This window comes from Ictidomys tridecemlineatus, chromosome 5 (genome assembly GCF_052094955.1).
Source record: "Ictidomys tridecemlineatus isolate mIctTri1 chromosome 5, mIctTri1.hap1, whole genome shotgun sequence".
NCBI classification, from domain to species: Eukaryota; Metazoa; Chordata; class Mammalia; order Rodentia; family Sciuridae; genus Ictidomys; species Ictidomys tridecemlineatus.
Window position 1 is genome coordinate 141,659,876 of NC_135481.1, and position 24,493 is coordinate 141,684,368.

Sequence of the window (24,493 nt, forward strand, 5' to 3'; positions counted from 1 at the left end):
GCAGGCTCTGAGGCTAATGCATTCAAAACACCCACAGCACGACACCTGCTCACAGTGCCCATGCCAGATGAGCCATTTAAATATTTAAATTGGAGACCGTGGGCTACCTGCTTTGCCAACAGATACATATGAGCTTACTGTGTTCCCATCCACGTAGACTTGGCTCATCCAAAAACCCATCCCCTCAAGCTAGGCACATGGGCACATGCCTCTAATCCTAACTACTCAGGAGGCTGAGGCAGGAGGATTGCAAGTTCAAGGTTAGTCTGGGCAACTTAGTGAGGCCCTGTCTCAAAATTAAAAAAAAAAAAAATAATAGGGACTGGTAGTATAGCTCAGAGGTAGAATGCTTCTAGGTTCAATACCCAGTACTGGAGGGGATGTTGGAGGGAAAGAAATATGGAGTTTACTAAGCTAACTCACTAAACCTCATATAAGAAATAAAAGCAAATTTTGAGGCACTTTACAAAGAGTATCACACCCAGGTACTTTGTGGACCAAAGACTCAGGTAGCAATGCAGGATGTGGCTCATGACAACCATCTGGAAAGTTCACATCTATTTGGTTCCCAATAATAATGGGAAATTAACCCTGTTTTCAAAAGTTGTATGTTGGGTACTGTACACTGAGTCCACATCAAGTGTTCTTTCTCTGATAAATAAAAGCCACAAAAAATTCTGGCACTGCTGGGCTGGAGGGTGGTAAGCACTGATTCTCACCTGTCAGTAGAAACAGCCAGAAGGCCTCATGGGAACAGATCCTTTTCCTACACTGGTGGTGTTAGGAGTGGACACATCCAGGCCCTAGAACTGCACACACACACACACACACACACACACACACACACACACACACCACACACAGAGAATTAAGTCATTTATTTGCACCAAAGCAAACTTAACTCTACCCCCAGAGTTTCCAACACAATGAGGGTGTATCCCTGAGTGTCAGGAGGAACCAGCCCGGCAGGAAGGTGCTCAGTGGAGGGAGCTGAGATGATGGGAGATCATCCACCATCCAGTGCTTGCCTCTAACACAATCCTGCTTGGATAAAGAGCTATCCCGGAGAACTCCAGTCACAGTCATGGTAAAAGAGAAAGAAAGGGCAGAGAAGTCAAGTAGAGCATATCCTTCAGCTTTTTGGTCCTGTCCAAGAGTGACATGTTAGAATAGGAGGGAAAAAAAAAAGTAAGCTTCCTTTTCTGGCTGTTACTCACTTAGGGATTAACCCAGCCTGGATGCATGCATCCCATTCACACTCATAAAAATCTTATGCTGACCCAGGTGTGAGGAAATGATAAGCTAACTTTTTTTTTTTTTAACATGATTAGTTCTGTGTCCTCTGCAGATATCCCAAGAGTTTCCAAACACAACGAGGGGCAGTATCTCCTAACCTATAGCCAGTTTCCAGGAAATGATCAAATGAGCTCATGTGTATGTAGCACCATTTCATTCCCAAGCCTTTTTCCAAATCACCAGGACCCAGGGACCTCCTGCAGGTAGGAATGCAGGATGTGGTTCATGACAACTACCTGGAAAATTAGAGCCAGCCCTCCCTCCTCCACAACCTTGCACCCACACTCCTAATCACAGGAAAGAATCTCATCAGCCCCCACCTCAGAAAATATCCAGACCCAATGCACACGGGGTTCATGTCTAAAAGGTCTTTATTTTAAGCGCCTGTAGTGCTTGAAGTTCCACCAAGGATTTAGAAAGTCATTGCTGGTGTCCCCTCCAGCCGGGACCGGTGGCGAGCACAAGGGCGCGGGGTTTAGACATAAGGCGGAAGAATCCAGCTTTTCTGGACGATTGAGCTGTAGTCATAAGACTCTGCAGATGAGAGTTGGGCATTTCCAGTTCAAAGGCTGAGAAGGCGCACAGCTGCGAGGCACTGCTCTGGTCGTGAGCACACCACCATGGACTGGGGGAGAGCGCAGCCACAGCTGTTCTGCTTCCAGCCCCACCCCTCTGACAAACAGAGCCGAGGGGAGAAGAGTCAACAAAGGAGGTGAAACGACAGGGCCGGGCCCAGCAGGCACCACGTGTGGGCTGCGCCACAGCAGCGGACAGCCCAGCAGCACCAGCCACAGGGCTATACTTGGCCTGGGCTTCCAGGGCTCCCTTTGTGCCACCAGCACGCCTGCTAACAGCTAGGGTCACACAGCACCCACACCCAGGTGGGCCTCAGGGCCACGGGAGCCCCTGCCCATCTCTTCCCACCAAGAGAGCCCTTCTCAGGAAACCCAAGAGCCTAAAATGGGGGTGAGGAGGGGAAGGTGGGAGTTTTCATCCCGGCCAACGGAACAGGACCATAGACAGGCAAACCTAACCAACCCTGGGGCAGTGCCAGAAAGGAAGAGAAGGGTAAAAAATTAAAAACACCTTTTGAGACAGAATGGAACACCAGGGTCCCAAAGGCACTGCTAGTAGGCTCGAAATAGAAACGCACTGGCTGCACCAATATGGGAGGAGAGCAAAATGGGAGGCCTCTGTCAATCTGAGAGGTCTCCCGAGGTCCTGTTCCACAGGGTATCTCTGAATAAAGTTACCTCACAGGCTCCCAGGGAAGTGGCCTGCCTCAGACCCTACCCACGCTTAAGGGAGGGGGTCCTTATGAGTAAACTCCTGGGTCCAGGAGGTTCCCAGTCTAGACCGACTTCAGGGCCAGTAGAGTCCCTAATCATGTCCTTCACTTGACCCAGCCAAATCACCATTGATTTAAATTACCACAGTGATTTTTAATTATATTTCTAAGACAAACAATGTAGAATTGTAACAAACACACAACACACACACAAAAGCATTAAAAAAAAAAAAAAAAAAACAGTTACCAACCCAAAGCTGCCCAGTGCTTTCCGTTCCCTTGAGAGGAGAAATTATTTTATATATATTCACACACATGTCCATACACAAACACACATACTTTGTTTTCCCTGATAATTGGAATTCAAAATTCTTTGTGAACTAGCCAGGCCTATTTCTGCTGATCCCCTTTAATAAAGGTGTGCGGTGGTGGGGACAGGAGCCAATACTGGTTCACTTCCAGTAGGGGCCAACCAGTCTAAGCATTCCCCACCTGAAATTTCATATAGCCCTCACCAAAATAAGGCCTGAGCCCCCACCAAGCCAAAAAAGATTGCGGAAAGGGCCTGATGTCTAGCGTAGAGATTCTGGAGAGCAGAGTGGCAGGAATTCTAAGTTTACAGCTGAAGATTCTTCAGGCTGTTCTTAGATTCTTGATCCTCCTAATTATAGTTCCACTATTGTCAACAGTTGCTTTAAAAATATTTTTCAACATGTTTCTACCCTTTGCTTTAGCAAGGCAAAAAAAAAAAAACCCAAAGGGAGGCAGGAGAAGGGGTGACATTTTAAAAGGGCACCCAGAAAGTAGCAGAGGCAACTCCTCCCGTGTGGCGATTTGGAAACAAGCTTGATGGTGACACTCTGAATGGACGCTGGACACACATGACGGAGCCAGAGTTTCGTGAATGTCGTTTGTTTTGGTTTGAACACCGTGGACGAGAGACTGCTCCAGATCCTTCACAGCCCAGGCTGCAGCTGAACAACTTTCCACGGTATGCCAACCCCCTGGGAAACAGGTTTTACCTGAAAGAAAAGGAAGATGGAGATTCAGCGCCTTCTGGCAGAGCACCAACCCCCCCCATCACTCCCCAACAGTCTCCATCCCTTGAACTGCACTGCCTACTCTCCTCCCCCTCCCAGGCCTTCTCCAGATATTTACACCCGGGGTCAGCAAACTATTTCTGTAAAAGTTCAAGAGTTTTCAGGTTAGGCAGGCTCTGTGGCAACTGTTCAGCCCTGCTGCTGTTGGTGGAAAAGCAGCCAGACATAGTGTCTGGGCATGGCTGTGTTCCAATAAAACTTTATTTGTGGACACTGAAATCTGGGGTCCACGAATTTTGCTCTTCTCTTGATGACTTCCACCATTAAAATATAGAAATCATTCTTGGCTCATAAGCTGTTACTATACCCTGGATCTGGACTGTCCCCCTAAAGGTCTGTGTATTAAATGCTTGATCCCCAAGCTGGCACTACCAGGAGGTGGCAGAACTAGTGGGAGACCACCAGGTCACTGGGGGCATGTTCCCAAATGGATTTATGGGACCATGGTCACTTCCTGTCTTCTATTTTCTGGTTCACTGATGAGGTGATCGGTTTTGCTCCACGACGTGCTCCTGCCATGATGTGCTGCCTCACCACCGGACCAAAGCAACAGGGCCAACTGATCACAGACTGAAGCCTCCACACTGTGAGCTAAAACAAAACTTTTCACTTTTTAAGTTGATTATCTCTGGTATTTTGTTATAGTGATGGAAAGCTGACTAACACACTTGTACAAAACAGATAGTGGCCTAAATTTGGCCCATGGGCTGTAGTTTGCTGACCCCCAATTGTGTAAGTACCCAATCAGTATCTGTTTCTTGCTTAGAATCACAGATCATATAGGCAAGATCCATGTCCAAAGTTTGCTCACCTTTAATCTCCAGCACCAAAGTAGGGTTAGACAATGTAATGAATACAAGAAATATTTTTGAAAGTAATATTTAAAAAGTTTAAAAACTCAAAAAGTCTATTCAAAATATCATCTAAAGGAACTCGGGAGGAAAAAGCTGACCAGTTACAGTTGCTACCATCATCTGTCAATGCTTGGATTACAGGTATTATATAATCATACATGTAAAAATGAAGGCTTAATAAAATTTATAAAATGGATGCCTTTTTGTAATTTCATGCTCCCAAATATTACCACATCAGTTAGTGATTTACTGAAAGATATGGACATCCTTTGTGTGTATGTGTGTGTGTGTGTGTGTGTGTGTGTGTGTGTGTGTGTGTGTGTTTTACCGGGGATAGAACAGGCACACTCTACAACCTCAAGCTAAATCCCCAGCTTTTGTTAATTATTTTATTTTGAGATGGAGTCTAACTAGGTTTCTCAGGTTGGCCTCAAACTTGGTGATTCTCCTGCCTCAGCCTCCTGAGTACTGGACATCCTGTTTCTAGGAAATTCATGCACACAGTCCCCAACTTACATGAGTTAGACTTATGATTCTTCAACTTTACAATGAGGCACAAGTGATACACATTCAGTAGAAACCACACATTGAATTGTAAACTCTTCCCAGACTGGGAAACTCTCTCCCAATGCAGCAGCAACAAGCCACAGCTCCCAGCCAGCCACATGGGCATGGGGCAAACAAGCAACACTCCAGAGAACTGTGTTGCTGGGCTATGAGGTTTGCTAGGTTAGGTGCATTAAACGCATTTTTTACTTATATTTCCAGTTCATGATGCGTTAATCCTGATGTTTGTGGGAAAGGGCCATGATATTGAGATATATAAAAATATATATAATGTACCCTCAAATGACTCAGGGAAAAAAAACTGCATGTTCACACCCACACAGGGCAATCATAAGGTGAGAAGAAACATCAAAAATGGAAAAATCTCAGTGAAAGGTACAAGGTGTCCTCCCCATACTATTTGTATTTTTGCACTAAGTTTGAAAGTTGTCTTAACTAAAAACCTTAAAGAAAAACACAGACATGGGCATCCTCATGTTAGCCGCCAAGGGATCCAACAGACCAGGGGAAGGAGAGTATACAGGTGGAGCCGCCATGTCCACACGGTACAGGCTGGCTTTTTACAGCAGCCACCTGTTCCCTCCTGTGGGCAGGGGAGTGGGGGAGTGAATCCACACTGAGAAGCAACTCTGCATCTTACCAGGGCCCCAAGAGCACACCCAGACCCTCTACCTGGTCTTGGGCCTTCACTCCATCCTGGTTGCAGTTTATACCCCTTGTACCAGAGCAATGGAGCAGAGGGGAGCCCCACCACCCATCATGGTGATTCTCTGTCCACAACAGAACTAAATGCCCAGGGTCTGGGTGAGTAGAAGGGCCTTCCAAGCCCAGCCAAGTAGGGCCCCTTAAGAAGCAGAAGCAGCTGCAAGAAGTCACCACCCTGAAAGTGTCCAGCAACTGCAATGAGAGCCCGGAAAGCCTCAGCCTAGGAGGAGCAAGTAGGTGTGTTTTCTCCCACTCCTTGCCTACCCTGCAGGGACCTCTTGCTGGGAAGAGCATGGAATGTCCTTTGTTCCCAAAATGAGATGTCAGAAACCATCCCAGCATTACAGCAGAAATCTCATCGGTTTCTAATTACACCATTGCAGCAAGTTCTATCCCCAAGAGGGTGGGCAGTTTATACTGTCCACACACCCCCTGGGACACCATTTCCACACTTAAGAACTGGGGACAGAGACCTGCCTCTTGGCAGGGAGGCAGGGCCGGCAGGAGCAGTGGGTTCTCTCTGCAGCATATCTTTGGGCCGCGTTGGTCACAGCTGCCCAGCTGCCCAGAACACAAGCGGGAGGAAGAGCCAGCATTTGCCTTGCCTTGGGGGATGCCTAGAGGGTGGGACAAAAGTCTCCTGTAATGAACCAGGGATTCGCAGAGGCCCAAAGCATCCACCACAAGTGCACGCTAGGCCAACCGTGCCCCAAACACACACAAGAGAAATCCAAACAACTCTTGAAATATGGAACCATTTCAAAACCCCAGGGTTCTCTGTGCTCCATTTAGCAATCGCTTCCCCCTTCTAATTAGTCTTTTTAAGTGCAGAGTTGGAAAGTCATTTCTAAAGACTCTCCTACCCCTCTCTGGCCAGAATGGCTGGAGGTCTCATCTCATGGATGACGACACCTCAGGTACACGGAGCATAAAGAGAGTGCTGTCAACAGAAGCCTCCCTCTGCCCATCTTCTCTTCCTCTGCATTTCCCACCTGGCTAAAAACTTGGAGGCGGAAAAAAGGCCTTACTGATAATGCAGAGGCTCCAAGTGATGAGACGTTATCAGAAAATTACACGTGCAGTACAAATAGGCGGGTTATCACCTTACTACCTTGGCACTAAAATACATGATTTTACTCTTTCCACTTGATCATAAAATAATACAGTCATGATCCAATCACATCTGAATTAAATGCAGTCTGTTTCCTAGAAAGAACAAAAAAAAATTTCTTTTGGTTGAGCCAGACTTAATAGGAAAAAGAAGCCCCCATGAACAGATTATCAATGAGCAGACAGGAGAGCTTAAAAACACTACACCCAACAGGAAACCGGCCTTAAAGCCTTTGTTCTTTCCTACTTGTTAACCTGAAAAGCTGTTAGCAAAATGTTGCCATAGAAGTGTTCCCAAACAGCCACTGCAACGTGGTCCTATTTCAACAAGAAAGAAAATCCACATGAGCAGCACTCACACACACTTAGTTCAGAAATCCACAGATGGGTACTCACACACACTCTAGTGGTTGCCGTTAAGCAATGAGATCATAGGTCATTTCATTTCCCCCATTTCTTACCTGTAGTTTCTGTAATGGACATTACACCTGCAAAAAAAGAAAAGCTACTACTGCCCAGTCTTTGTTACTCGGTCCATTGTCTTAGGGCCTGATGACTTGGGGCGGACTTGGTGAATGGGCTTCAAGTTTGTTCACATCCTGATTTTTATCTCAACCACAAACAGCCAAAACTTCTAACAGGATCCACCCAAAGTTCAGTTCTGCAGGATAAACAGGGAGGCAGGGTAGAGCCTGACAGTGACAGTGAGTGTCCGCGGGAGGTAGCCACACAGGTCAAACATTGAATGAAAGAAGTTAAAAGAGAACAGAACACACTCAGAGAAAGGAAGAGATGCAAATATCAACTGGAAATGGAAAACCATGATAGGATCAAAGGAGCCAAACTTTAGTTCTTTGTGTGGATTGATAAACCTGCTGCAAGACATCCAGGAAAAAAAAAAAAAAAAAGAAGAAAAGGCAAAAATAAGAATTAAGAAAGGGGACCACCTGCATTTCCCATGTTTCCAAGATTTACAAGATGATAATAAAAGGATATTAGGAGTGACTTCATTAGACACATTGGAAAACTTGGACAAAATGGACAAAATCCCTGTAAACGACAACTCAGGATAACTGAACCAAGAAGAAATAGACTAAATAGTACTGTAACTATTCGAAGAACTGAACATTGGTGTTTTTCAAACTCTATGCACAAAGCAAGCATCAGTCCCAGCCAGTTTTAGCATGCTATATTAAGCATTTAGGAAACAAGTCATTCCAATCTTACACAAACTGATACAGAGAAGTGGAAAATAAGGAACCATGTCTCTACTCACTTTATGACACGAGGAAAACTTAAGTCCTATGGGGCTGTTACAAAATAGGAAAATGACAGACTAGATCTAAGTCATTAAGAGAGACAAGAAAGCTCTAAACAAAATATTAGCCAACTGAGTGGAGCAATGCATATGAAAAGATAACATGATCAAACTCATTTTATCTCAGGAATGCTAAGCTGATTGAATATTAGAAAGTTAATATCAGCCGGGTACGGTGGCACATGCCTGTAATCCCAACAGCTCAGGAGTCTGAGGTGGGAGGATTGTGAGTTCTAACCAGCCTCAGCAAAAGCGAGGCACTCAGCAACTCAGTGAGACCCTGTCTCTAAATAAACAATAGAGCTGATGATGTAGCTCAGTGGTTGAGTGCCCCTGAGTTCAATCTCTAGTACCAAGAAAAAAAAAAAAAAAAAGAATATCAATTCACCACCTTAACAGATTAAAGAAAAAAAAAAAACACTGAATAAAATTCGCCTTTGAGACACTAGGAATAGAGGGAAACCTCCTGGGGGTGGGGGGAGGGAGAGCCACAGAAACCCTATAACTTTTAGTGGTCAAATATTGAAAGCATACCCTTTAAGATCAAGAATAAGATCTTGCCTGTTATCACCACTTTTATTTAACATTGACTTAGAAAACAAGATAGAAAAAAAGAGTAAAAAAAAAAAAGAAAAAAATGGTTAAGGACTAGGGAGAGGGCAAAAGGGCCTAGGAGACCCTTACAACTCTTAAAAACCCAAAATAATCTATATTTATATTACTAGAATTAATAAGAGTTTGGCAAGTTGCTATATTATGAAAAAAAACAACTGCTATGAACAAGTTTTAAAAACAATATTTTTATGAAAGTTACTCCCGAAGAAGTTACTAATCGAGAGTGGCAGCTTATGTAGGAACATGTCTTTGATGCTGTCCTCAGAGTGACACAGAGAAGACTGCAGCACCAGGAGCAGAAACCCAGGCATGGAGATTGAGCCTGGGAGATAGGAGGGTTGATTATGGCCAACAGCCTGGGTTAGGCAATTAATACAAATGTATTTGCTGGGTCCTGAGTTTCTTCCTAGAATAGGAGCAGAGGAGAGATATGAAGGTGCTTGGGGAGGTAACACAATTCCCGTAACAAAAATGACCCAATGCTGAAGGGCCCGTGCCACTGCTGTATCAGAAAGAGTGTCTGTAATTCAGGTGGTGGTGAAAACATTCTAGAGCATGCCTGCAGAACTGGTTTCTCACTGACTTTTGCCCTTGCAACAGGCTGGGGAGTTAACTTGGGCTTTCAAAATACAAAAGTATTTGCTATTTTGATTTGTATTTCTCTTAATTGCTAGCGATGATGAACATTTTTCATGTATTGTTGATTGATTGTATATCATCTTCTGAGAAGTGTCTTTCAGGTCCTTGGCCCATTTATTGATTGGGATATTTGTTTTTGTGGTGTTTAGTTTTTTGAGTTCTTTATATAACCTAGAGATTAGTGCTCTATCTGATGTGTGAGGGGTAAAGATTTGCTCCCAAGATGCAGGCTCTCTATTCACCTCACAGATTGTTTCTTTTGCTGAGAAGAAACTTTTTGGTTTGAGTCCATCCCATTTATTGATTCTTGATTTTAATTCTTGCATCAAAGGAGTCTTATTAAGGAAGTTGGGGCCAAATCCTACATAATGGAGATTAGGGCCTACTTTTTCTTCTATTAGACGCAGGGTCTCTGGTTTTATTCCTAAGTCTTTGATCCATTTTGAGTTGAGTTTTGTGCATGGTGAGAGACAGAGGTTTAATTTCATTTTGTTGCATATGGATTTCCAGTTTTCCCAGCACCATTTGTTGAAGAGGCTATCTTTTCTCCAATGCATGTTTTTGTCTAATATAAGATAATTGTAATCTAAGATTCTTCTCTCTCCAGTCAGAATGGCAGCTATTATGAAGACAAACAATAAGTACTGACGAGGATGTGGGGGAAAAGGCACACTCGTACACTGCTGGTGGGACCACAAATTGGTGCAGCCAATATAGAAAGCAGAGATTTCTTGGAAAATTGGGAATGGGATCACCATTTGACCCAGCTATCCCTCTCCTTAATCTATGCCCAAAGAACTTAAAAATAGCATACTACAGGGACACAGCCACATCAATGTTTATAGCAGCACAATTCATAATAGCTAAGCTGTGGAACCAACCTAGATGCCCTTCAGTAGATTAATGGATTAAAAAAATGTGGCATATATACACAATGGAATATTATTCAGCAATAAAAGAGAATAAAATCATGGCATTTTCAAGGAAATAAATGGAATTAGAGAAGATAATGCTAAATGAAGATAGCCAATCCCAGAAAACCAAATGCTGAATGTTTTCTCTGATATAAGGAAGCTGATTCATAGTGGGGTAGAGAAAGGGAGCACAGGAGGAATAGAAGAACTTTAGATAGGGCAAAGGGGTTGGAGGGGAAGGGAGGGGGCATGGGGTTATAAATGATGGTGGAATGTGATGGACATTATTATTCAAAGTATAGGTATGAAGACATGAATTGGTGTGAATATACTTTGTATACACCAGAGATATGAAAAATTGTGCATACTTTGAATAATAATGTCCATTGTGCAAGCCAACAGTCGAGGATATGGGTGGGTGGGATTCTTGATTGAATGGAACTTTCCCATGATCTCCAAAGACAGGTGAGTTTCCTAAAGGTGGTCTGTAGGAAAGTCAGGATGACTTTGTGACATCACAACTGCAGTATGGGTGTTCATATCCTTTTGGGATGTACTTTGAGTATGTGAGATTCTCAGTGAAAGAGCTGGAGGGCTTGGAGGCTCAGAGTTGGAGAAATTGCTTGTATAAGGTCCCAGGTAGCAGGAAAAGTGGAATAGAAATCCAGGCTGGGTCCTAGTCTGACCTCCCCCATTCCATGGCCTCTCCATGCCTGGGGTAGCAAGCCTTCTACACCTACTGTCATTGGTTTCTCTTCAGCCATCTTTTTGGTCCTTCTATATAAATAAGTTTCAGATTCAACAAAAACAAAGTGTTTGGAATTTTAATTGGAACTTCATCGACTCTGTAGTTCAGTGTGTTCATGTTGGCTCTTCCAATCCATGAACATGGAATAACTTTCCATTTATTTAGGTATTTAAAAAAATGTCTGCAGTAATTTTAAAAATTTACTCACAAATCTTTAATAAATTTGTTAGACATATTTGTAGATGTGTTTTACATACACACACACAAATATCATATAGATGACTTCATATATGACCTTAAAATACTATTTTATTTATACTCATGTCTGAAAAAAATGTCTGTATTATCATATTTACATACATACTGGTTTTGGAAATAGCGTTTGTTAGTGAATCACATCTAAATTTTATAAAAAACAATCAAACATTAAAATTGGTTGGTTATGGATAGCAGACTGGGGAGAAACCCATGAGCTACAGTTTTCATTTTAGGTAACAACATCTTTTGAAAAGAATCAAATCAATTAGTAACATTCATCCATACTGCAAAATTATATATATATATATATATATATATATATATATATATATATATATATATATATATTACACACAGGAATATTAGTGATTTTATTGCCAAGTCACTTTATCTGACTCATATTCAGTGCAAAGAAACAAAATATAATATGAATAAAACCATGTCCCCATCATTTTTCATAATAAAAAGGATCTACCTCTATCTGCAGGCCTGGGTGTATTATATAATATGGAGCACTTACTGGTCTTTGTGGATCAATGTAATACTGGCTTAGAATCAATACAGTATTACATTGATCCACAAAGACCAGTAAAAATTGTGCTCTATATGTGTAATAAGAATTGTAATGCATTCCGCTGTCACATATAAATAAAAAAATTATTTAAAAAAGTATTTGCTGTAACTTGAATGCTGACCAAGTGGCTCAATTTAATCATTTACCTCTGGTGGTGAATTTCATAGCCAGTGACAATGCCAATACAGGACTAATTGTTAGTCCAGCAGTGGAACATGCACCATCATTTGAAGAACTGTGACACATCATGGAAGTTTCTTAATGTAAGAGTAGTTTCAATGAGTACCTCATCTTCATTTACACCAGACACAGTTTTAATCCATCATTGCCCAAAACTACACCTGTATCCATGCCCTCAAGAAAGGGCCATTTCTCTATGTTATATTAAAGAAAGAGTCTATAGGTAGAATTTCTAAACTGATGGATTATTGTATCACCTTATTTAGAGTCTTTTCTTATGTAGTGAGATGTGAAGATAGCATAAAAATGGTTCAGTCTATGGTTTCCATGGAATCAGCTCAGACCTCCTCCAGCCAGGGGCATGACCAGTTCCTTGTCTGAAGTCTGACCCTCCTTTTCCTCCCCTAAAACTGACTTAGCATTCTCATTTGGAAAAAGCGAGAGGTGAGCATTTCCCTGTCAGCTGGGTCTATGGGTGCTGTGTGTCCTGGGAAAGGATCAGCACAAGTCCCCCCCCAGAAGCAGAATGACTCAAGGCCCAACATACAACCAGAGAAGAGAGCATATTCACAATATGCCCCGGCTCCCGTGCTTTCAAAGGTGAACTGTAATGCCAACCCGACACCTGGAGCCCAAGAAGACAGATCTGTCCCCACCCCACACCTGTATTTGATGTCAAATACTGTGGAATCCTCGTCCTCATCGTCCTCTTCATTCAGAGGGGCCATTTCTACCCGCTCAGCTGGAGTGGTGATGATGTCATACTTGCGGGTCTTCTTTAACCTCTTTCCTGACCTGGAAGAGAAGCATACTCATGAGAACAGGGCTGGGACAGAGGCTACCAAGCCCAAGCCTCAGAGGGCTGGACACAGACGTGGCAGCCCATGCCAAGCTGGGTTCCTTCCACCCATATGAGGGCACAATGACCCTGACTGAAGGTGCATCTTGTGGCTGCCTCCAGCCTGGCTTTGAGGAGACTTGAGTAAGACCCCAGCAGCCACAGGACCTCCAGCAAGTTACTGATCTCACTACAAAGGTGTGGTAAGGTCCTCACTCGTGAAGCAGAGACACCTGCCCTAAGCACCAGCAACTCAGTAACCAAGATGATATCTGAATTCAGATATCTGATATCTGAATGCAAAATTCTTGCCAAACAAAGAAAAAAAGTCTATGATGAACACAACATTCCATGAGGACAGGATCCAGCACAGCCTGGCTGGCAGTAGCTAGTGTTGTCCTTGGCTCAGCCACACTCTGCTTGTGTAATCAGGGGCAAGTCAACCAATCCCCCTAAGCCTCAATTTCATCAGAAATAAAACTGTAATAAAACAGTCTTCCTTTCAGACTATACCCAAACGACTTAAAAACAGCATACTACAGGGACACAGCCACACCAATGTTTACTGCAGCACAATTCAGAATAGTTAAACTGTGGAGCCAATCTAGATGTCCTTCAGTGGATGAGTGGATAAAAAAAATGTGGCATTTATACACAATGGAATTTTACTCATCAATAAGAGAAGAAAATCATGGTATCTACGGGTAAATGGATGACGTTGGAAAAGATAATGCTAAGTGAAGTTAGCCAATCCCAAAAAAACAAATGCCAAATGTTTTCTCTGATATAAAGAGGATGAATCATAGTGGGGTAGGGATGGGGAGCATGGGAGGAATAGATGAACTCTAGATAGGACAGAGGGGTGGGAGGGAAAGGGAGGAGGCAGGGATTAACAAGGATGGTGGAATGTGATGGACATCATTATCTAAAGTACATGTATGAAGACACGAATTGAGTGTCAACCTACTTTTTATACAAAAAGAGATATGAAAAATTATGGTATATATGTGTAATAAGAATTGTAATGCAAAAAAAAAGTACATGTATAAAGACATGAATTGGCGTGAACATACTTTATATTCAAAGATATGAAAAACTGTGCTCTCTATGTGTAATAATAATTACAATGCATTCCACTGTTGTATATTTTTAAAAAATAAAATCAATTAAATAAAAAATAAAATTCCTCCTTGCAAGCGAGGGAGGACCATGGGAGAAGATGAGCTTAACAAGGCTGAGTGCAGGAAGTTCTTGGCAAAAGTTGTTGGTAGGAACTGTAAACAGAAGTAAAAAATGCTCAATCCTCTCTCATTTGGCAAGGGCCTGTGTGAATGAGTTGATAATCTTTCCACTGTGAGGATTTATGAGGACAGTTGTTAGAACGCTACACCCTTCCCTTTAGGATGGCAGAGGGTCACCCTCAGCCACAGGGAGAGGGCTGACAATGACTCTCTGCATGAAGGCTGTAATATTTCTCAGGAAATGGCTGGAAAGTTTATAATGCCATCATGACAACCCATGTTCTTTGCACTTATTCCTGCACTACCTTGAACCTCTTCTCAATTTTTGTTTATTCTCTGCTGTCCCTCCTTCACAAGAATATTTGACACTGTCCATGAGAAACCCACCAAACTCAAAGGTCCCAAGTGCACTGAAGAATGATGTCTCCTACACATTCTCCTGGCAGACCAGAAGCCATTCCCACAGAGACCACGTCAATGACATGGTGAGCTCTCTGTGGAATCATCAGCACAGAGAAACTCTTCAACAAGTTGGCAAAACAAATGAAAGCAGAACTTCACCTTCAGGTTTTCAAGAAAATTCTTAGCAACAGCAGCTTGCTCTTGACTCACCTAGTGTGAGTTACCAAAAATGAGATTTACCAAAGTGTCACTCACTCACATAACAAATTTTAGTACTGTACCTTTGGCATTCAGCCTATTTGACCTGTACATAGCACCTGCTCCTTGACATACTTTGCATAGAGAAAAGAGGTAAAACTTTGGGAAAGAGGATAATTCAGCTATAATATCTGATGATCTCAAGCCAAGTTATAAAACAATGTCTCTGTAGGTTCTTGCAGGTACACACACAGGCACAGGTGTGAGTCTACCTGGATTCTAAACACAGGATGAAGAATGGTGCAATGCCAGGTCTGGATGTAAGAGGCTAAGCCAAAGGAACATGGACAGTTACCTCACCAGTGACCCTGGAGTGGTCAAAGCAGGCTTTGTGCAAAAGCACAAAGGCGAACCTTACAGATACTGTTGGTCCAACCCTCCCTGCATCAATAGATTGCCTAGTCTCTCCACCCCCAAACAAAGGAATAAAATAAATCTTTGCATTCTACTTTAATTTATAATCCCTGGCCAATTCCACCCCTGTTATATAGATAGAGGGAATTTAAGCTCAAAACGACTCTGAACGGCACAAGCAATCCAAGACAAAGGCCCAAGAAGAACTACCCCTCCCCAAGGCCTCAAGACAAGGGTCAACTTCCAATTTACACAGAACCACACACCACACCTTTCTCAGGAAGAGAGCGCTAAAGCTCCACCTGGATGACTTGCAGCTGTTTAGAAGGAGCACTTGGCTTTGCAGAGGAGCAAGGCTCCCCGCCATGTTCACCCCGACTCATGCCTGGCACCAACATACAACCAGAGACAAGAGCACATTCACATGCCTTTAGAGCCATCCAGAATGTCCAGAAAGGGAGATGTCAATGAGCCCAAGGACTTGACAAAGCCCCCTGTGTACCTTCAAAGAGACCACACCCAGATGGCCTCAGGCTGAGGAGCCATGGCTCTACATGGAATTCTTTTTCAGGTATCATGAGGCCTTGAAAATGCAGAAGCCCGTTTGTCAACCTCACCATATACTTGGAACTTGACACCTTGGTTTGCCAATGGCACTGGGGCAAGGACTGACTGCTGACCCTGGGAGAAGGTTCTGGAGACTCCTGCTTCAGCCCTGCTTCATGAGAGTGTACCTCCACAGGTGGAAACTGGCTTTCCTTCTTCCTGATTGTTTATAACAAGTTCTTGTAGTGAGGAAATTATGAGCTAAAATGCGGCACTTGAACACTTACCGGTGAGAGACGCTGGAAAACAGCAGCTTCAAGACCTAGGGTGGCTTTAGCACCAACCATTCCAGCCAATCTCAAAAACTACTCTTGAACCCCAAGATGGCACTACTGGTATGAAGGAAACATTACATGTAAACTTGATGGGGCTACAGGGAGCCCAGACATGTGGTCACACATTATCCTGTGCATGTCTGTGACAAGTGTTTCTGGATCAACAGACTGAATAAAGCCAAATGTCCTCCCTGGTATGGGTGGGCCTCACCCAATCAGTAAAAGACCACCACAGAACAAAAGGCTGACCCTCCCTCCAGAGTAAGGAGAAAAACTCCTGCCTGATGGACACTGGTTTTTATCCGGACTTTGGATTCTGCTGAAACTTCAGTTGTGTCTGGGTCTCAAGCCTGCCTGCATCTAGACTGCCAGCATCCACACTGCAGGAACTCATCAGCCTTCATAATGTCGCAAGCCTCTTTCCCATAATAAATACATCTTCCCCCTGCCCTATCTGTCTCTCTCTCATACACACACACACAGCATCCTGTTGGTTCTGTTTCTCTGGAGAGCCCTCACTAATACAAAGGGCCATTAGCAAGAGCCCTCGTGCGTGTTTCAAACGCCAGTTTTGACATAATGAGCCAGAGAAATTACATTTCCGTCAACTCTCTGAGGCACAACATGCTTTACAAAAGAAGAGCGATTTCTGCTGTTTCACTCTGACTGTGTTAATAAGGGAAAACTGAGACTCGTGAGTTTAAAGACACTTCGTCCTCAGCAAAGGCACATGTGTGCATTAACAAGAGCCTCTGCTGACGAGTGGGGGGATACTGCCACACAGGAATGGAGGGGTGGGGGAGTGACACATCCTCACAGCAGAAGGAGAACCCTTCCTTTACCAGTCAGGGGTCCATGGGAAGCAGGGAAACATATGAACAGGGTGGATACACTTTCTCAGAGACCTGCAGACCCCCAAGCCTGACTGTCCTGGGGTCAGAAAACAGTGGCATCTTGCCTCAGAGAGAGAAAGCACAAGAAAATAGAAAACAGAGGCCTTAGGGTTGGAATGACCTTGCCACGTCCCCTTCTGTCTCCTCTAAGTGTGGACCTACTGCAAGCCCACTGTGGAGCTGAATAAGATCTGATCCCTCTGAAAGTCACTGTGGAGTTTAATCCCCATTGGGAGGTACTGAGAGGATGGAAAATTGAATCTAACTAGAGTGTTTAGAGAAGAGGCCTTTGGAAAACTGTTAGGATTGATGTCGTCAGGTGGAGCCCTGGATTGCATACTGGTGGTTTTTATAAGAAGGAGAGAGACCACTCACACACAGAGACACACACAGAAACACACACACACACACGTGCGCACGCACACACACACACACACACACGTGTTCCCTGTCTCTTGCCGTGTGATGTCCTGCACCACTTATCACCAGGTATAGGCCTTCAACTTGGGAATAGAACTGTGAGCCAAAATAAACCTCTTTTCTTTATAACCTACCCAGTCTTTGGTATGCGCTAGCAACAACAGAAAACAGACTACAACTGCACCTTCTTACATTCATTCTCTAAAAGAGTTGAGCTCTTCTTGGGTTGTGGCTAAACAATTACAAGTATGTTCACATGCACAGCTTCTACATAATCCCACAGGGGACATGTCACTATTATCTCTGTCATACAGCTGAAGAAACTGAGGACCAGAGAGGTCAATTTGCTCAAGGCCACATGGCTGCTCAGAGGTAGAGCTGGGTTTGAAGGCAGGCAGAACAGTCACCGAAAGGTCCTGACTGGCACTGGCCACCTCCTTCCCCACACAGCTAAGTGTTCCCCAACCTCTCACAGTTTGAAATGTGTCATGAAGAGAGGAGAGTACAGGGCTTAAAAGTAGAGTCTATGCAAACAATTCAGGAAAACTGCAGGGCATAGGATGCACATGTTATCCCTGGGAAGACCAAAGGCTGCCCCAGCAGGTCACCTTGACACCCTGCGCTCGCCAATAAACAAGGCGCCAGTTCTCCCTTGCCACTTCCCACTCACTCTCAACAGAGAGCCCCACTCCACACCCCGACCAGACTTTGCCACCACTTGACTTTTAACACCAAAAAACGCCTTGTCCTCCTTACACTTTCTGGAACATGTCACTTAACACAACCCACACATTCATTCCTATTTCACATCAATCTAGGCACACTTCCAACCCTTCCCAAGAGGGACTCCCTGAGGACACATGCTGTTCTGCAGTTAGTTCCCCAGCATCCACTACCTCCCTCTCCCTGGCACTGGGATCCTCCATGCCTGGCCACACCCCCAGCTCCACGAGTGGACACAGGAATTCAGCCTGGGCCAATCAGTGCCTGGCAGCAACCCCTGAGCCAACCAATAGCAGGGGGGAGGGGAGGCAGGCATGACCAATCAGAGCCAACCGCCTTTCCCTAGGAAGGAAGGCTGGAACAGGGACAGGTGGGTGCTGCACCCTTGGCCCTGAGAGTTAAATAGTGTAAGGCATCTTTCTACCTCCTAGGAACGGAAAACAGCCAACCTGTAAGAGAGAGAGGGAGAGAGACCAAATCCTAAATCTGCTGTGAAGCCAGCCTTCTTTGAAAACGACAAAGCTCTTTTTTTTTTTTTTTTTTCACCAGAGTAATTCCAGGCCAGATTTTCTGTCACACACAACCTAAAGAATTTAGCTGCCAAGGATTCTCAAAGGGAGGCACAGCATGAAGAGAAACCACCACTATAATAATAAACACTATCTTGGGATTTTTTTTTAACATTTTAATAGTAAGCCTTCCACACATCAGTATAATTTTCTCATTTTCTCAAACCCTTTTAAACCCTAGGACTCTTCCCCTTGTAGAAACAAAGAACTGTACACTGGTGACAGTCGCATGACATTTTCTGCTTAGGGCTACCTGTGGCCAGGTTTTTTCAGAAAGCAAACATCCGGGTGGCTCCAACTCACGGGACTGTTTACAAGCACAGGAGCCTGGGATAAAGCAAAGACCACACAGCCATGAAGAATCTGAGGTCACCTGCATCTCTCAGAAACAGTGGGCAGCTAAACCAAGGGAGCCATAGCTCCCTCTTACTCAGGGACACATGTGGCTTAAAGACAGGCACCTGGTTCTAAAAAGAGCCCAGGTGCAGAGTCAGACTTGGATTCACAGACCCAAAATCCTACTGACAGGGCCTGTTACAGGGTGGAGTGTGGGAGTTGGGTTGGGGGTAGGACAAGAAAGAAAGCAGCCCAAAAAATCTGCCAAGCATAGCAGAGAAAAAAGGAGATTCAGAATCAAAAACGGGAAAAGATATTGCTCGCCAGTCCCCCATAGTGGGGACACCAAGAGTTGGGGGGGAGCCTTTGCCACAACTTTTCTTTTCTGGAACCCCACTACGTCGATGAAGAGACAGACATTGGTGGTCTCGACCAAATGCCCATTTCATCTTTCATTCAAACCCAAACGCACACTTCTAACAAGAGAAAGGAGATGTTTAGAATTCTTTTGCTCTGAAATGTAATCCCAAAGCCACAGGGTTTGTTTACTGAAAGGACCTTTCAACAGCTGGTCAGAAATGAGTTTCCAGTGAGCACTCATGCACCCCACTTAGACAAACAAGGAGGCTGAGGGAGGGAGCCCCAGAGCCTAGCAAACAGAACTGCAGAGAGGCCTTCTTTTCCCACCCTTCCCCACAAATAAAAACAAAATAAGACTGAGCCCTCATGGGTCAGTTCGATTTGGAATGTGGCAGTTGGCAATGCAGACAGGGAGACCAGAGAATAAGGTTGGGGCCTCAGCTGAGCAGCTCCCTTGTCTGTGTCCCTCTGAGCAAATCATTCCTTCTCAGCCCTCATTTCTTTGCATTTCTACTTCTTGCCAGGTGTGGCAGGGGTTCTGGAGATAGATCTTCAGGACCCTCCTCCCTATCTACTCCAAGGGCCATAAGCATTCCTAGTTCTCCTGGGGTCTTCCCGGAACACCCCAACCAGGCTGAGTTTTCTCCTTGTTGCAACTCCTGGAATCTCCAAACACCAGCCCCATCCCTGCTGTGGGGCACAGTCCACACTCTAAGCACACCTGGTCCTCCTGCACCATCTGCTCCATTGGAGTGACAGCAACAACAGCCACCATGATGACACAACTTTTAGCACCAAACAGTGCACACATGATCTCATCACAGTCTCCAGTTAGTAAGGCAGGGAGGGAGGGTTCCGGAAACTGAGCCTAGGAGACGCTGAGTGACCTGCCTCAGTTAGCAGGACTCAAACCCAGGTCTGCCGCACCCCAAAACCAAGCTCTTCACCCTCTAGCAGTAGGGAGGAAGCTCACCTGACTTTGGGCGTCCCAACACCTAAAAAAAAAAAAAGAGTAGGCACTCAGCAGATTTTTCCCAGGCAGCTAGAAGAACAAACAAGTTCCCTTGATTGCCAGCCAGCACCTGCTGACTCAAAGCAACCAAAAGAAGTTTATGCCCACGAAAGGAGGGCATACTGTGTCTCAGTCTCATGAAGACATCTACATGTTTAATGAAATACAACCAAATACTATCAGGTTAGACAAGCTGATTCCAAAACACAGGGGGAACCGAGCAGCAATAATAGAAGAGCCAGAGCATTCTGAAAAGAAAGCCGGTCCCTAGATGGTAAAACACACCAAAAACCACAATAATGGAACTCAGTGATGCTGGCCCACTAACAAAGAGATGCTGCAGCAGAAAACAAAGTCCAGAAATAGACACGAAGACATCCTGGAATCTAGGATAGAATAAACTGGACACTCCATCCAAATGGGTGGGCAAAAGGTTACCATTCAATTACCAACCATGTTTCACACCTTAAGTGGATCAGAATTAAAGGTAGAAAATAAAACCATAAAAGTACTAGAAGAAAACCTGGGAGAAACCCGAAAACCTTAAAAAGAAAACAATGACTAACTCAAACACATAAAAATTTTAAAGTTAAGACAGGGCTGCGGCTCAGAGGTAGAGCACTCAAACTCACCTAGCATGCATGAGGCCTGGGTTCGATCCTCAGCACCACATAAAAATAAAATAAAGATACTGTGTCTACCAATAACTAAAAAATGAATATTAAAAAAATTTTAAAACAAATGATAAACTGGAGGAAATATTTCCAGCTCACATTTTAAAAGACTAACCTACTTAATATGTATATCTCTACAAATTAAAAAAAAAAATCAATAGTCTTACTGAAAAATTGGCAAGGGATATAAACCAGGTAGTTCACACAGAGAAATAAACGCAAATGGCTCTGCATTCTTTACTATGAAAACATACTTTACTATGAAAACACACTCAATATGAGGACTGCAAATCCAGCCTTCACAGAGATTCCACTCTTCACCCACAAATTTAGTAAAAATCAAAATGTCTGAAAACGCTGTTAGTAAGCAAGTGAGGAAACAATTTCTCTAGTTCATTGCTTATGGAAAAGTAAAGTGTTATGTTCAAAGACCAGTTTAGCAATATCCATCAGTTATGAAGAGTTTTAGCACCCTTCTAAATCTAGGTTTCCACCTTTGGGAAATGACCCATTAATAGGAGATGTGTTAAATAAATTATGATACATCCATATAATGATCACAAAGAGCCATATGAACAAATGAAGTAGCTTTATACCCAATCTCTCAGATACACAAAATATATATTTCTATAAAGCAAGATAAGTAGTATAGTACAGTGTACTTGTAAAAGACAGAAAAGATTTTTTAAAAGATGAAAGATTTCTACACGGAAAAAAGTGAAGTTGGACCCGCTCTATACACAATATTAAAGAATTAAAATCAAATCATATATAAAAATTACCTCAAAATGGAATTTCTATGTAGGTATGTAAATATGAAAGACCTATATAAGAGCTAAAACTATAAAACTCACAGAAGCAAACAAAGCACAAACCTTTGTGACCTTGGATTAGGCAATGGCTTCTAAAATAGAATACAAGAAGCTAAAGCAGAAAAAGAAAAGTAGATAAATCGGACCTCATCAAAATTAAAAACTTTTGTGCTTCAAAGAACACAATCGAGCAAGTGAAAAGATAACCTGGAGAAAATATTTGAAAATCTTATATCTAACAAATGTACTTGCATTTAGAATATATAAAGAACTTTTAGACCTCAATAAAAAAGACAACTTTAATTTAAAAATACACAAAGAATCTTAACAGTCCTCTCAAGAGTATATATAAATGGCCAATAAACACATGCAAAGAAGGTCAATAGCATTAGTCATCCGTGTAATGCAAATCAAAACCACAATGAGATATCACTTCACACCCACCAGGGTGGTATAATCAAAAAGACAACAACCAACTAAACTGTAACCTTCATAAGATGCAAAATAGTGTGATCATTTTTAAAAAACAGTTTGGCAGCTCTTTAAAAAGTTAAACATAGTTACCATATGACCCAGCACTCCTAGATATATATAACCAAGGGTAAGAAAAACAATCCACACAAAATCTTGTACACAAAATGGTCAGAGCAGAACTATTCATAATAGTCAAAAAGTAGAAATAACTCAAAATATCTCCCAAATGATGAACGGACAAAGGGTGGTATATCCACTCAAAGGAACACTAACTACTATATGCTAAATAAAATAAGCCATAGGAAGAGACCACATATTGCATGATTCTGTTCCCATGAAAAGTCCACCAGAGCTATCCATAGACAGTCTATCCATAGGTAAGTGGATGCCTAGAGCTGTGAGGAGGTACATGGAGAGCGACCATCAATGATGTCAGGGTTTCAGCTTGGAGTGATGAACATATTCTAAAATTGATTTGAATGACTTAAAGTAGAACTCTGTGAATATACTAAAACCATTGAGCTGGACACTTTAAATGGTGAACTATATGGTCTGTAAATTACATCTCAATAAAGTTGTTACAAAATAGGGAAGACTGTGTATGTGTGTATGTGTGTGTGTGTGTGTGTACATTACATTCTTTGTTTCTATATTTATAAAAATCTCTCTGGAAAGATTCACAGGACATTGACAGCATCCAGTGAAGAAAATTAGGAAGATGAGGGACAAGGGCAAAAAGGAGATTTTTCAAGAGCGGGGTGATGGCACATGCCTATATTCCCAGCAACTCGGAAGGCTGAGGCAGGAGGATCTAGGTTCAAGGCCAGCTTCAGCAACTTAGCAAGGCCTAAGCGACTTAATGAAACCCTGTCTCAAAATTTAAAAATAAAAAGGGCTGGGGATGTAGCTCAGTGGTAAAGCACCCCTGGGTTCAATTTCCAGTATCAAAAAGAAAAGAAATGAAGGAGATTTCCCCCTCTGTGCTCTTTTGTTCTCTGTGCATTCTGAACCACATGAATATATTATCTGTTTTTAAAACAGGAAATAAATAAATTAAAATTCAGAGGAAGTAATTAAAATTAATTTCCAAGTGGGCCAGGTTGTGACCGGCCCTCCTGGCAGGGAACCTGCTCCCAGACAGAGTTCACCCAGGGGCTGCCTGTGGCCTCCTCAGTGTGGCTGCGCTTCACTTACCTGATCACTGCAAACCCAGAAACGCAGGCTGTTCCTTCACCTAACTGTTCCATGTTGAAGCCTCCTCAAATGGCTCTGCAGTTCCCAGCCCCGGGGTTCTGTTGAAACCACCCTACTTGACACAGCAGCACATGTGACCTCTAACATTTAGAAATCGTAATTTTAAAAAACAATGAAAAATGGAACATGGGTGGAGGGACTGAAGCAAGCAGCTGCTGTGAGTGCACATTGGGGGCAGGGTGACATGACAGGTGAGCTTCAACGCCAAGTGGTGGCACCCAGCATTCTGAGCACAGGCCTGTTTCGTCTTTGACCCCTGAGCTCTACTCTGCACCAACTCCTCAGAACATAAGAAATAACTGTGCCACCCCAAGAAAACCAACTACTTGACAAAAGGAAGAACAGGACCCCAAAACCTGCTTTCCAGCCCAGGCTTCCAGAAGAAGGTGCCAGAGGCCCCCAGAGCGTCCATGGGTTAGCCAGGGTCTCAGTGGCAAACCTGCCACCACCCACCACCAAGACATGCTCGCTTTCCCTCCCAACCTCCCTGCCCTGGGCATACAGTCCCCGGAGCTCCACCCAACACTTTCCCTTGAATGCAGATTCAACAGGCCACTAAGACAGGCAAACACCACTATGAGAGAAATCTCGCCTGCTCCACTGCGATGGGCATCTTCAGACAAATGCAACATCACGTGACACAAAGCACTTCCCTCCAGCGCAGTGAGTTACTTCAGGACTTCCACAGCCCAGCTCTGCCCTGACCCCACTGAGCCCTCTGGAACATGAAGCTGGAGAGCCTTCCAGATGTAACCACTCCTTACTCCTGTCTTGGAGCTGCTCTTTCCCTCCCCTCTGTGACCCCTCTGTCCCAGCACCCAGTACA

The 24,493-nt window shown here is 43.6% G+C and overlaps 1 protein-coding gene across 1 annotated transcript in view; it reads right to left on the reverse strand.

Moving 5' to 3' along the window:
* Window positions 1-1,649: 1,649 nt before the first annotated feature.
* LOC110597660 (membrane protein FAM174B) overlaps window positions 1,650-24,493 on the reverse strand; it is a 32,949-nt gene continuing 10,105 nt past the window's right edge. The window contains exons 2-3 of the mRNA XM_078051219.1: window positions 12,830-12,961; window positions 1,650-3,606 (exon numbers count right to left, since the gene is read on the reverse strand). Coding sequence (XP_077907345.1) covers window positions 3,603-3,606; window positions 12,830-12,961 — 136 coding nt within the window. The 3' untranslated portion in view covers window positions 1,650-3,602. The remainder of the gene's footprint in view (window positions 3,607-12,829; window positions 12,962-24,493) is intronic.